The following is a 15,318-nucleotide window of genomic DNA, read 5'->3' as shown; positions in this document are numbered from 1 at the left end:
CTTCAAGTGCCATAAAAAATTCACAAATTCTGGAAAATTGGCCCCACGTACTTCATAGGGAATACCAAAAAGCTTCCAAATCTCCTACGCTTTTTCACAATCCCATAGTACATGCCCGCTACTCTCAGCCCCCAAACCACTTGCCTTACAAGTAGGATTATCAATCACTTTCTGATGACATAAGTTGGCTTTTGTTGGTATGGTATTTTTACTCACACACCATGCAAAGGACTTAGGGTGAGTTTGGTTTAGCTTTTTGAAGTTGTTCAAAAAGTGCATAATGAAAAAGTATTTTTTTAAAAAACTGAGTGTTTGGTAAAAACTGTTAAAAAGTGCTTTTCGGAAAAGCTGAGTGTTTCGTTAGCACTTATGACAGTTTGAGGGGTAAATTACCAAAAAGGACAATGTATATATAAGGAAGTTTATTTCATACTTAAATCAATATTGTGAAATTATTTTTTTTTCACCAATATTAACTAATAATAATCTACCACTTAAGATTTATTGTGAAAGTATTGTGATAATTTATATTGATTTTAATTTGAACGTACTATTAAAATTATTTTTTTCTCTTTCTAAAAAAATTATTTTTTTCTCACCAATATTAGCTAATAATAACCTACCATTTAAGATTTATTGTAAAAGTATTGTGATAATTTATACTGAGTATAATTTGAACGTACTAAAATTTTTTTTTTTTCTCTTTCTAAAAAAATTATTTTTTTCTCACCAATATTGGCTAATAATAACTTACCATTTAAATTTTATTGTGAAAGTATTATAAAAATATTGTGATAGCATTTCTCAATTTTAATTTCTTATTCTTTATTTAATTTTTTTCCTTTTCATCCGTATTTCCTTCTTTTTTTTTTTCCTTTTTTTTTTAGATGGAGATCTCTCAGCCACTAATTCTCAGCCTCACTTATCAGCCACAAACCACTTTCTTTGACCCTATTAGAACAATAAAATAACACTTCTTTGTCCACCCAAAACCACAAAGCCACCTCTGTGTTTTTTTTTTTTTTTTTTTTTGTTTGCTCTGCTTTCTTAGCTGACATTGTGTTAAGCTCTCAACCCCAAGAAGAAAACCCATCTAAGTTTTCACTCACTTCCATAAGTTTTCTTCATCTGGGTCTATTTCTTTAGCTAAATCAAGAATTGGGTCTTCCTTGTTTTCTCAACTAACCTCACAAGGTGTGTGCTTTTCTTCAACTCTTATTTTTTTGTGTAGTTTAATGTGGTTTTATGAATCTTGTACCATGATATTATTGCTTTTTTTAGCAGAGTTTTGGGTCCTTTTGACAAAAGGCAAGAGAGACTTTTACCACGGAGAGGGCAGAGCAGAGAGAAGAGTGAGAGGCGTGAGGGAGTTGGCTTTGCGTAGAGCAGAGAGATGAGATGAGAGGAATGAGGCACTGTACGTGAGACTTTGAAGACATGAGCATCCTTTATTGAAGGGCAATTTAGTAATTGCAAACTCACCCCAACGGATATATCAAATGCCCACGAACTTTTAACAAAATGGTCATCAGAGCTCCAAATATCAAACGCGCGTTATCTTCACAAATATAAAACGCAACTTTTTCCAAAAAGTTGCGTTTTATACTAACCAAACACTATTTTTGGCTTGACTTTTTTGAAAACGCAACTTTTGGGCTTCAAAAGTTGAAACAAACGGGTACTTAACTTTCTTTGGAATTTTGAGCCTCCATATGGTTTTCCAAAACAGTTTATTTTTCTGGTTGTATGATGCTTCCCCAAAATTCCCATCGTGCACCATCTCCAAGGTTAATTTGTAATGAAGTCCCCTTTTGGGGTAAATGCTCAGACCATTCGATCACAAGGAAGTTGAAAGCTAAGGGGAATGCTTAGAATTGCAGAGGCATCTGTTAGGGAGAAAAATTGTTGAACCATATCAGCTCTCCAAGGTCATGTATGTGGGTCAATGAGTAGGGAAACCTTTGCATCATGTGGGACATTGGGCGGGCTGGATGTGAGTTTGAAAGTAGATGGTTTAGTAAGCCATTTATCCTTCTAAATATGTAGTGATTGTCCATTCCCCATCTTCCATCGATGCCCTTTCTAAACAGTTTTCTAGGCTGCCAAGATACTACGCCAAGCGAAAGAGGGATGGTTGCCTAATTCAGCCGAAAGGAAATCTCTATCAGGAAAGTATCGTGCCTTGAAGACTTTATGGACTAGTGAGGTAGTGTTAGTTTGCAATCTCCAGCCCTGTTTTGCCAAAAGAGCAAGGTTGAAGGCTTTAAGATCGTGAAAACCCAAACCACCCTCTTCCTTTGGTAGACACATCTTGTCCCAGCTCAACTAGGCCATTTTGTTTTTCTCATTTATTTACCCCCACCAAAATTTACATACGATACTAGTCATTTCATCACAAAGAGCATTAGGGAGTTAAAATACACTCATAGTATATGTTGGCATTGCTTATGCCACAGTCTTGATTAAGATCTCTTTTCTTGCATTATATAACAACTACTCTTTCCACCGTGAAAGTTTATTATCCAACCTCTCAATTAATTGATGGAACATGTTACACTTATTTTTTCCTACCAGTGATGGAAGCCCAAGGCATTTCTCATGTTGCTTAATGATCTCCACCCAAATCTGTGCTTGATCTCATCTTGCAAATTTTGTGGTGTGTTACGACTGAAGAAGAGAGAAGTATTTTCTCGGTTCAGCTGTTGGCCTAAAACTTTCTCATATTTTTCCAAGATACCAATCAAGTTAGAACATTCTTCACCTGTGGCTTTACAAAAAATTAGACTGTCATCAGCAAAGAACAGGCGTGAGATTGATGGTCCCCTAGCACATGCAGCAATTCCCTTTATAGTTCCAAGTTTCATTGATTTTCTTATAAGGGCTAAAAGACCTCCTGCACAAAACAAGAAAAGATAAGGGGAGAGGGGATCCCTTTGGCGTAATCCCCTAGTAGGAGTAATGACACCTTGGGGTTGGCCATTAATTTTGACTGAATAAGTGACAGAGTGAACACATCTCGTCATTATGTCAATCCACTGTGTATGAAAGCCCATCTTGATCATTATTTTTTCTAGACAATCCCATTCGACCCTATCATAAGCTTTACTTATGTCTAATTTAAGGGCCATCTCCCCTACCTTTCCATTCTTTTTCTGGTTTATATGATGGATTGTTTCAAAGGCAACGAGAACAATATTTGTGATAAGATGCTAAGACATAAAAGTACTTTTGTTCTCACTAATAATATGTGGTAGAAATTTTTTTAATCTATTAGCAAGGACCTTAGAAGCAATCCTACAATAACATTGCTAAGGCTAATAGGTCTGTATTGGGTAATCTTTGTTGGATTTTTCACTTTGGGAATGAGAATAACACGAGTTTCATTAAATTTTGGGGGGATGATCCCATGATTCAGGAAATCCAAAACAGTATGTGTAATGCAATTTCCAACTAAAGAACAATTCTTAAGAATTGATTCTCAATAAATTATTGCACCTTGAAAAAATATATGTATTCACAACTTTTTTGTATGATATTTAGATAGTAAACAAATATTCCTTTTGTCCCAAAGTTAACCTTGGTGATGTCGCCTAAAAATTAAAGAACAGGAAAGAAATTCAAGAATATGAAGAATCCCTTTTGAAACTTTCAACTAACTCGTGTAGAGCAGCTTTTTGATGTCACAAATTTCTTGCATTCAAATTTTGAGATACTTTTTACAAAACAAATAAACTAAACACATGCAAGTCATGGCAAAGACCAGGTGTTGGTCCTATCCTTCTAGCCATGTTTTGCAATGAGTCTCTTTACATGGTATAAAGCCTTTTATAAGTAGTCCAACCTTTGCCAGGAAAGGACCATTGAGTCTAATGGGTCATCAAGAAGAAGAAGAGAGTTAATGGTCTGCCACTCAGACCATACAGAGACCTGCACCAATCCGCCTTTCAGGAAAAAAATTTCACTCTTGTCATCGCCTAGAATAAGTTGAACAATACTGTTTTGCAACCGGGAATGAGCAATATCCATAGTATACAGCAAGAGCTAGCAACATCAGCTCCTTGGTTTTCAACATCTAAAATAAAGAAACTAGTTCTCTGAATCATAATTTGTGAAATCAGGTTCCGGGGGCTTCTGCAGTTTCACCAAGCCTCCAGCACTTGGGTTCTGAAGCCTATGACCACGAAGGGCATTAGCTGCAAATCGGGATGCTAAGATAGTTGCACCAAGCCTAGATGTACTATCACTTCGCGAAACTAATGCCCTTACATCATCATATTCTTTACCATAGTGTAATGCTTCCTCCTCTTCTTCTTCTTCTGCCACTTCTTGACGATGACGTTCTGCAGCTCTCCTCTTGAGATTCCGTCGCCAAGCAGCCTGGATAAAGCAGGCAGCCCAGGTCCTCCACTGCTGTGAGTAGAAACGGAAGGTGTGCTGAACCTGCCTACTATGAAGGCGCCTAAACTGACTGGCAACAAACTTCAACTCCTCTGCTTCCAAGGCAAAGGCTTCCACCTCAGTTAAAGCCTTCACTGTCCGAGTTGATGATGGTAAGTTGGAACCAGCTTTAGGGTCCAGTGCCCAAGTTAGAAGCTCCTCTCCACAGAAGTCCCCTTCTTTCAGTAGACCTCGGTTGAAAAATCCACTCCTTCCACCATCTGTAGTGACACTCTCCAGGCGCCCACGAATGATAAAGAGCATCTCATCCACCGGGTCCCCTTCCCGAACAATGTAGGTTCTCTCTGTGTATAAACTGGGCTTCAATCGCTCACAGATGGCATCAAGTAACCGCTCATCCATATTGGCAAACAAAGGAACCTGCATACACCATCATATAGAATTCACTCTCTTTGAATAAACATCAGCAAGATAGGACACTGGCAGGATACAAGACTGATGTTAAAGTGCTATTGAGATTAAATAGCAAAGGAATTTTTTATTTAAAAAATGAACAGAATGCTCTATAGGCTTAAGACAAATGAAAGAATGCTAGATATCCTATTGGTGATTCAAGTTATAACATAATTACTTTTATATACTTACCCTTCTCACCAAATTCAAACAAAGATGTCGTTTGATATCCCTCCTGAGATCTTTTGGTAAACTCTGGACCAAGCTCTCTTCATCTACTCCTCGTGTTTCTAACCACTTATACTGGTCATAGCGTCTAACTCTTTCCCTCAGATCCTGTGGAAGTAAGCGATGATGCATCCACTGTTCAGAATCACGCCTTTTGATTCTCATCTCTTCAACACGAACTGTAAGAGACTGGAGGTATGTCTATTGCAACCACAGGATACCTTAGAGGTCAGCATTATTATAAAAGATTTGTACTTCCTTAAAAACATAAGATCTGCATGCAATATTTAAACTGTTTCCACAATTATATTCATAGTTCCACTTTCCTTTAAAAAGAAAACTTTAAAATGCATATGCTTCGTCCATTTGTCCCAACAACAACTAGTTGTCAAGCATTGTTATTCTCAAAAAATGAGATATAGGAGCAATTCCAATTACTATTTTGCTTTAATTATCAGAAAACGAATATCCAAATATGTTTCAGCACTTATATGTAATAATACTGACTAACATGAGCGTCCTCATGCGTATCCCAAAAATAATTATCTGAAGAAGTGGTTATAAAGTGTAGTATTAAACTCACCTGCATATTTCCAATCAGAAGTGCAAAGAGTAGGAGCCCAGAAATTGCTATTAGTATGGAAAACAGAACCTCTCCAGGATAGGTACTGGTTTCAAGCCCTTGACCAAGTGTACTGTAGAAATTGAAATAGCAATGTGCTTTAATAACGGAGATGTTGGGAGCTAATAAACTCAGAAATTAGCATTTTTTACTTTACTAAACTTAATAATTATGACAATGATAATTATCGCATGATGCAGCAATCTACCACATATCATTGCATATTTGAAAATTTTGTAATTGTATTAACAAGTTATCGTGGCTGCACATTTTTTTTTTTTTTCCTACGGTACAAATCCAATATAGAGATTTTGGTTATCCATAAGGGCCAATAATTTTGGCTAGCTGCATTCACTGATCTTTAAAAGAATTCCACTACCTTTGAGTCACAAACATGTTAAAATATTGGGAACAAGAGTAACTTAAGACATATTGGAAATTCCTTATGAACTTTCTAGTATATATCATGAAAGTTCAAAAACGTGTACAAAACACCTTTGAACGTTTAGACCCCCAAAATACAACTTAACCAATACCAGCAATATGTCAAACAACTAGTGTGTGGAAACTTAACACATGCTATAATACGAAATTGGTTAAAGAACTATCTAAGCCATAACAAAATAAAACCACGGCAGATAATAAAAAGGCAAAGATAGAGAGGAAGGAAGATGCAAACACAAAGACAACACGCGATGTGTTATCGAAGAGGAAACCGAAATTCTCGGCGAAAAACCTCTCCGCCACCCTCCAAGCGGTAAACAATCCACTAGAAAATACAGTTGGGATACAAGAACAGCAATAGACCCTCCAAGCCTAATCTACCCAGTGGACCTAAGCCCTCCAAGCTTCTTGCTCCAACGAGGTTGCGCCGAACCTTTTTCTTTTCTAACTTCCCGGATTCCGCTACTAGACCGTAGCATCAACCAATGAAGATTGGTTCCTTCCTAACTGCTTCCCAGAAATCCAAACAACTGTCTCACAGTGATGATGATGGTGAGAACCAGGTTTGGTATAATGCCTCTCAAGGATTTGACTATGGAGAGGAAGAGAGTTGAGGAATTTGAAGAGACTCTAAGGTAGAGATTGTGGGTGAAACAATCTGGTTTTTCTTTAGGGTTTTTCTCTCAAAATTCTCTCTAGAAGCTCTCTTTCAATCGTGGGTAAAAGGGGTATTTATACTGGAGTGGGAGAGGAATGTGAAACGTCAGGTTTTACAAAACAGGGGTGGCTCGCGGCTTGACTAAGTCGCGAGATCCAGTCGCGAGTTAACCGTATGGCCAGTTGTCCTGTTTTGTCCTGTAGTGCTCCAGCTAGCATGACTGTTCATCTTCCAGCATGCTTGGCACGTGTGCTGCTTCTGGCGGCTTGCAGCCGCGAGTCACCCGCGAGTCCCAGCCGCGAGTCTCTGTTTTCTTGCACGCTCTTGAGCAAACTTCACTCTATTTCACTCACTACCCTTACAACAAACCCACCTAAATACATGGTTACTAAATGCTGAATTACAAGCAAATTTGACACGGAATAAAGCCAATTAGATGGTTGAATAAATTCAACCTTACATATCATTTTGAAATATCCATGATCAGCACTATAAAAGGACTTACTGATAGACAATGTCTAAAAATACTGCATAACTAATAAAGCCAAAGTTGAGTTTAAATACTAACTTCTTCAATTCTAGAGAAAGTAGAATTTATCAGTGCCTTTCATAAAAATCTAAAAGCTTCTGACTTTGGCTAGCTTGTGAACCTATTAAGCTAGTGCTTGACTTGTTGGCTGACCAAGAAAATTTATCTAATGGATCTGCTCATGGATGTACTATCCTTATCATAAAGCTACCAATTAAAAAAGTATCTCAATGATAAATATATATATATATATATATATATTTATATAAATAGATGCCTAAGCCCAAAAGAAAAAGAAAAAAAAGTAGAAAAAGGAAAATCATTTTAAGTTATTCATTTATCTATTTTTTGATGGGTAAGTTACACATGCATATATTGTATAATTTGTGACAGAGCTAAGTGACTAAATAGCATTTAGCCTATCAAGAATAGAAAAGCAAGTATTGTGCACATATATCTACTAGCAAAAAGTAAGATACCTCAAATTTTGCAGGCCCCACCATAAACAGTAGCAAAATTTAGAGAAAAAAGTCCTAGATGCAACAATACCAGATGATATAGCATTTGTGTAAATTCCATAATTGAATTGTGAATCTTCATCAACAATAGAGCAACGACTACCAAGAACACCCTTGCTGATCTTTTCCCAATTACTGTAACCTTCCATATGCTTATTCCCACAGTACAAGTAATTTATGTCACATTTTCCACTATCCTTACAGGCTTGCCGCCAGCAAGTGTCATTTCGCTCAACAGCAAATAAGTACCAAAAGGCCCCGGTAATCTGAAAATTTTCATCCAAAAGTTATTCAATGTGAAAATTGAGTTCAAGACCAAAAAATTGAACTCTGAAACAATCAGAGAGAGAGAGAGAGATGAAAAATTCAATTCAAAGCAGACTGTCAGCCATATAAAAAAGGTCATGCGCGACATAAATATCTTCAATCACTTCAAGTAATTTATTCCTCTTTTATGAAATGCCTTGGATATATAAATTAAAATAAGGGCAGCTTGATCTCATAAAACTATTTTCTTCCTAACATGGAAGGGGGAGGGAGGTATAGAATATTCTCTTTAGAAATCCTTCCTATATTTTTGTTTATGTACATTATTAAACAAAGATATTAACATGATATCTAGGGCTCATCAGAATAAGAAAGGCGACATATTGATCTACAATTCACTATTCTTCTATGCACCTTTTTTTCCCTTTCCAAGTTTTAAATTATTGTGTCATACTAGACATGACACTCACATCTCATGAGAGCTTCACCTAATATGTAAAAAAGAAGTATGAACACTTACATGGCTGGAAAGCATATACCAAAGCAAATAGTATGCAGCACCAGCCAAAGCACTTTCAGCAAAAACACCCGCAGTCTTTTTAAGTTCTGCATTCAAAGGAAAAAAGCGGGCAAATCTTGGAACATATTGAAACAAGACAATATGTAGTAATGCTTGTTTTGTAGCCAATACTTCTGAGCCCTTTGATCTCTGGAGGAATTTCCACACTACAATCTGCAGATAATGAGAATAAAACAAAATCAAATGATGCTTTTCTTCCTATTCCAGAACTTGTGGAACACTTCTATGTTAATGAAGAATTCAGCACTAAGGCTGCAAAATGGAACAATTATGCTGAAGGAAAATCATAAATAGCATAGGACCAGTCTTCAAATAGTCATTTTACTACTATGCAAAACTGCAAATCTTATATATAATCATATAATTTCATGAAAAAAAAATTGGCCAAGAATCCAGAGCCAAATATGACCAGTTATGCATGCAGGATGCAAATCTTATATATCATATAATTTCAATTTTAAGGATGCAAAAAAAAAAAAAAGTGCCACAAAGCTAATCATGTAGGCATATATCTGTAGCATTTCAACTAAGGGTCACTGGTAGTAGAAATGACAAAAAGTTCTGATTCTTGCTAATAACATACCTAATTACCTGTAAAAGTCCAGTAAAATATAGTATGTTGGCCTATTCCAAGTTCTTTTATTATAGATTTACTTGTCTAAGTATTCTCTCATGCAGAGCTCATCTATTTTCTCTCCATGAGAAAAATGCATGGGCTGAGGCCTGTAAGTTAAATGTGAGTATTGACTGGACAACAGATTGCTAGTATTTCCTTTCACTAAAGCAATGCATGCATTATGTGTATGTAGTTCACTGTGTGTAATTTGTCTCTCAAAGATGTAATTGTATGTAGTGGAATCCAATCCTTTCTCTCTAGTACACTTTTGACGGTCAGTATAACTCATCCACTTCTACTTTTCAAGTATTCTTATTCTGTTTTTACCTAGTTCATTTACTTGCAGTGATTTATTTTACCTTGTTCATTAACTTGCAGTGAAAAATTTAAAATCATTTTCAACACAATAGAAGGGCAAAATATTTTGTCATGGCCAACAAAAGTAGGAGTTGCAGTTTCTTTTATAGCATATATTGTGCAAGGAAATACTAAAAAAACAAAAGAGCTGAATATTTTGTACATAACAATGGATAGTGCTATATTTATCGAAAGACAAAATAAAGGTGGGGGGGATATTGCCTCAAGTGAGGCAGCACAAATCACTGTTTCAAGAAATGGTTTTAACTTATTTTTACTCTAAAATAAATATAAGATAGGAAAGACATTCAGTTTAATGCTCCTACTAAAATGCATAATGACTAGCTCTTCTAGTTTACATCTTCTAGTTAAACTTTCAGGAATTATGCCTTGTAATTTGTAAAAAACAATATCCAGAGGTCATCTTTACAAATATTACTAACAATTCCCTCAACCATAGGGAATCCATAAATTGTTATTCAGAAAAATTTGAAAAAGAAAAAATCCCTTGTAAACCATACACATCTGTTTCAACACTGGTTCTGATCTCATTGGATAATTTGGTTGCTTGGTTTTCAAGAATTATTAAAAACTTAGATGGCATATATCTGTTCTATGATTTAGACAAAGTGAAAAATCTTTGATCTGGACGTATAAAAATCTAAAAAATTAATGTATGATGTAATTAGTAATCGTTTGCTGACAGACGTATTTTGCATCCATATGCTTTCAAATTTTCACAGTTTAAGACTTAGAACTCATAGAAAGCAACAAACTCAACAATTTAAACACAAAATGAATAACATATATTTTTATTCCATTAAATTTTATGGAAAATGATGCTGCAAGATGGAATTAGGTATATTAAAAAAAGTTCCATAGTTTTCTAATACAATAAAAGTAAAAGATATCATTATTGAGAGAAAAAAAAGTAAAAGAAGTCATTCTAAAGACACAGAAGTCTATAGATTTAAATAGGCATGCAAGCTAGTAGAGCAAAGAAACTGTGCATGGTTTCTCAAACCTGAGGTAGAGGAAGCACAGACAGTAAATCTACAATAAAATAATGTTGTAGATATCGCTTGGCTATCTGTGTAGGATCTATCACAAGTTCACCTCGTCCAAAAACCTGAGAAGATGGTGCAATATACGCTGTGCGGAACTGAAGAGCCATACGAATAAGATAGAAAGAATCAAGAATTGTCCGCAGAGTAGTTGTTGTGACTGCCAACTTTGTATCCATACCAAGGCAATTTGATGCATGATTGAAGACAGGAAGATAGAAAAACAATGGATCAATAGAAACTGCAAGAATACAAGATATGACAAAAAGCCTATTCCATAACAAGAGGGATTTATCTTGAGGGTCAAATATTTTTTTCTCAGATACTTTAAGATCTTCTGGGAACACTGCCCGGGTGACGCCAGACCTGAGTGATCGCCCAATTGTCTTTAGTCCATCTGATCCCACTTTCATTCCATACCTAAAGGATTTTGATGAATTTTTCTTTGCACGACCAGTAAGGTTTAGCCCCTCTAAATTAAATATGGCTCGCTTCTTTCCAACAGCACCAGAAGGCGTTGACAACATAGAATCAAGGTCATCCAACCTACAGTGCCAACAACCTTGAAATCAATCACTGCTACTGCTTTTGTATATCCATATAGAGAAGAACTACTGATGAAAATCATTGCAAGTAAAATGTAAACTACTCCTATGCCTCTTTTGAACATAATGCTAAAAAAATGTGGTATCTAATATTTTAGAAGCACATTTTTACTATCTACTGAACTAGTTCATTGTGCAACTTACTATTATTTAAGGTGCTATATACTAAAGATCATTTAAAAACAATTTGTATAAAAAATTGTGATTAACAAATATATCATTGATTGTAAACTATATGTGAGTCATAGACTCATTAGCTTTATCTTTTCTGAATCAAAATGAATATTAGTATTATATATAAAGCAACAGGATAAATAATATCAAAAAAATGAAAAATTGTGTCCATCTCTAATGCAAATTATATACAAAACGAAAAAAGAAGAAGTGAAAACTCTATAAGTTCATTAAATTATGTCTCGTTATCCACACACTCACCCCATCAGTACCACTACATCCATTGAGCACCATTGACCTCATTTCTCCATATTTAGCCCCAACAACCCTTCTCCAAAGAGCATTCCATTCGGTTGCGTAGCACAACAGCCACTTTCATAATAAATCTTAACTGAAAATACCAAGCTTCTGAATAATTACTCCCCCTAATTTAATAGGGGGACAAACCATGTCTCAACTTACAAAAGGAATTTTCCTCTCTTCCTCTGTACCACCCCACATAAAATCTATTTGAATCTTCTGGCAATGCTACCTGGCATATAGGAAAGGGTGACATGAAGTAGGTTGGTAAACTAGAAAGGTTACTTTTACTCAAAGTAACCCTTGCTCATTTCTGAAAGTTCAACTTCTTCCAGCCTGCTAACATTATTTCCAGCCCTTCCATTGATCAATGAACTAATCAGGGAGGCATTGTGACAAATATACAATACAATATTCAGCATCCAACATCAAGAGAATTTGCATTTCCTAAAGTCAAAAGCAACAAAACCCAGTAGCCTCATTTCACCTTAAATTGAGTTCATTGAACTGAAGTTAATTATTTTTTCTTGCTAATCCAATTAAAAGTATCAAATAAGAACCATTTATGCAATCAATAATCTTTAAATTTTATAGAAGAGAAATGGGAATCATTTATAGCAAGGAACAACATATGCAGTGTACATTCTTTACCTTAAAAATTTCTCCCTCTGGCCACCAATGTACTGCGACTTGTAACCGCAATCAAACATTTTGTAGAATCATCAATTACATTGACATCATATTGGAGTGTTAGATTCTATGGTAAGCTTAAGTCAAACCACTAAATGGGATATGGAAACATCAAGTGTGATAAATCAAATTTCCTGTAATGCAAATGAACTAAGGTAAGAGACTGCCAATAAAATGATAGTACATAACAGAAATACTGTGTTCACAAAGTATCATACCTTCTCTGAGTATATATATATATAAAATCATAAATTTCCAACATGTCAACTAGTCTGAATATCCAAAGAAAAGTAGCAGAATTGCATTGTAGACCATTAAATTTTCTACTATAAGGTTAGCATTAGAACTGAAATGAAACCCAAAAAAAAAAATATATAAACAGTTAAAATTACTGAATTCATTAGTACCACTATTTTTGTAGTTTTCCTGTATATAATTATCAAAAGCATTTGGCATTTCGGATATTTTAAAATCATGGATCTTAACGACATGTATAGTTTTGTAGTGAAACCTGTCACAGATACCCAAAGTCAAGTATACATGCTAAGAATTTTCTTAATTCTGCTAATTCTCAAGGTTCTAAACAGTTTGTGCAAGAATAGAACCCCCGGGTCAAAAAATAAAGGTACAAGTAAAAAATAGAAAATACCAAATAACACATCCTTAGAATACAAGATCTTACATTGTTATTGGCCTACATCCATTCTCCATCCAACAAGGTAATTTCTTTAGTTTTTCCAAAGTGACAATTGCTTGAACCTTGTCAATCATAATTCTTAACGTAGACTAGATTGTTGTATTTCTTTTATAATAGTTTCTTTAGCCTTCTCCAATCAAGATTCTAAAGCATTATTTCCTACGAGGTGTTCTTATTGGTGTTAAAATATACTAACTTTTATTAGATACCTATTGCTGCAAACTTTCCACAAATTAAAATTTATTTATTACCAAATTTACACAAGAGAGAGGTCGAGTTTTGGTGCGATAGCAAATGTCTTCTACCAAAAGCGACAAATTGCGGGTTTGAGTATGGGAATTAGTCTCCCCAATAAATTGGGGGTGAACTTGCCTACTATAACCTTTCCCATACCTCACAAAAATGAGAGTTTTGTGCACTAGGTATGACCAATTTTACATAAGTGGCAAAATAATAGATAAATAAGAGTCATTTATGGCAGCATAAGCTTCAACAATTAAAGTATCCAACAAAACACCAACAATGACATGGTTAACTAGTCGCGGGCCTTCGTTTTTATTTTTATTTTTTTTCCCTTCATTTAAAAAACAAATAAAAACTAATAAACAGAGATTTTCTACCTGTTTCTCAAAAAAAAAAAAAAAAAAAAAAAAAGAAAAAAAAAAAGAAAAGAAAAAACAAACCGCATGAGGAGAAACTGGTTCGATTCACCCAACCCCATTTGTTGTAAGCAATAAACTAGTGCAAAGTGAACTTTGCCAACGGTTTCAAGTTATATATCTCCTCCATAAATCAGTGAAGGCATCAATTACAAGAGGAAGAATATTAGCATAAGTATTGACAAGGGGATTATTAATATCGTCACAGATGTTCACATGGCTTTGAATGTGTTGGAAAAACTGGTTTTGTATCTCATACAAAACCCAGAGCGGAAGCAACATAAAGATTTGTTTCATTAATGAGAAATAACATGTAACCTTGAATTCTAGAATAAAGAAAAGAAAACATACCTTGATGCAGTGAGATCCAAAAACAAAACTTGAGAATACCTTCAATCTTCATCCCAATTCCACGTGGTGTTCAAGATGAGTGGTCTCTCAATCAGTACTTTCATATGTTAATTTTCCTTTGGAAAAATGTATTCCAAAGACTCCATAGAGAAAAACTGTTTTTTCTTCTTTTAATCATATGTATGTTTTTAACTGCCTTTGGCAATTATTTTATTTAATAACTCTTATTAAATAAAAATTGATTATCTAATTTGGTTAGCCCAATTGGGATTAAGTTTGTGGCTTGGGATGAGACCAAAGGGACTAATAAGATTCTATCTCCAATGAGCTTTAGACTTATCTGTCAACTCTTGACAAGCCTAAAGTTATCATCAATATATATCTATATTTATACTATTATTTAAGAGGCTGCTCCTGTTTGGACCGGATTTTTTTGTTCCAAAATACCCCCAACACTCCTAAGTTTAAGTAGAGACAAGTAAAAATATATGTCTAACTTGCACTAAAACATTGCCTACAAAATAAAAACACTCTCTGCTCAAGGTATTTGAAATACTCCAACTACCTAATCTCACGTATCTCATGTTTTCAAATAAAATTTCACTTTTTTTTTTTTTTAAAATAAAAAGTATACCTGCTCCTCTTATTTGAGTATGTAAAAATAAAAAAAATAAAAATAAAAATCTTCTCCCAGTTAGAAATATAATCAATTTTTTAAAACATCAAGCAGTTTTCTGTTTTCTACAAATGTATCATTTCGTGGTGGCAAAAAAGAAGGAACCCACTTCACCACTCTCATTCTCCCTGTACGATCACTTTCTCAAAACACGAAAGTGCAAGCAATCAGTTCTTATTCAAAAACAAATTAAGAACAAAATGCCAACTTCCTTAGTTAAATTCTTCTTCTACATTCTCTGCTCAAGGTATTTGAAATACTCCAACTACTTAATCTCACGTTTTCAAAAAAAATTTCACCTTTTTTTTTTTACCTTTAATAACTCTATACTTTTTATTAAAAAAAAAAAAAAAAAAAACCTGCTCCTCTTATCTAAGTATGTAAATAAATAAATAAATAAATAAAAACCTTCTCCAAGTTATATTAAAAAAA

General features: G+C 34.7%; 1 protein-coding gene across 2 annotated transcripts; it reads right to left on the bottom strand.

Annotated features, from left to right (window-relative positions):
- Positions 1-3,671: 3,671 nt before the first annotated feature.
- On the bottom strand, positions 3,672-14,394 carry LOC126725849 (putative cyclic nucleotide-gated ion channel 8). 2 transcript variants are annotated; one of them, XM_050430828.1, is made up of 8 exons: positions 14,211-14,394; positions 12,465-12,637; positions 10,695-11,280; positions 8,638-8,850; positions 7,812-8,116; positions 5,663-5,774; positions 5,044-5,280; positions 3,672-4,818 (listed from the first exon to the last, which is right to left on the bottom strand). In XM_050430828.1, exons 2-8 carry the CDS (start codon positions 12,521-12,523, stop codon positions 4,087-4,089), a joined length of 2,244 nt encoding a protein of 747 aa, XP_050286785.1. In that variant the 5' UTR covers positions 12,524-12,637; positions 14,211-14,394; the 3' UTR covers positions 3,672-4,086. The 2 variants fall into 2 exon arrangements, with proteins under 2 accessions (XP_050286785.1, XP_050286786.1); XM_050430829.1 differs by lacking the exon at positions 14,211-14,394 and adding an exon at positions 11,775-12,045 and having other exon boundaries at positions 12,465-12,634.
- Between the last annotated feature and the right edge of the window lie 924 nt (positions 14,395-15,318).

This window comes from Quercus robur, chromosome 5 (assembly GCF_932294415.1).
Source record: "Quercus robur chromosome 5, dhQueRobu3.1, whole genome shotgun sequence".
NCBI lineage: Eukaryota > Viridiplantae > Streptophyta > Magnoliopsida > Fagales > Fagaceae > Quercus > Quercus robur.
This window is presented reverse-complemented; position numbering and strand designations above follow the sequence as displayed.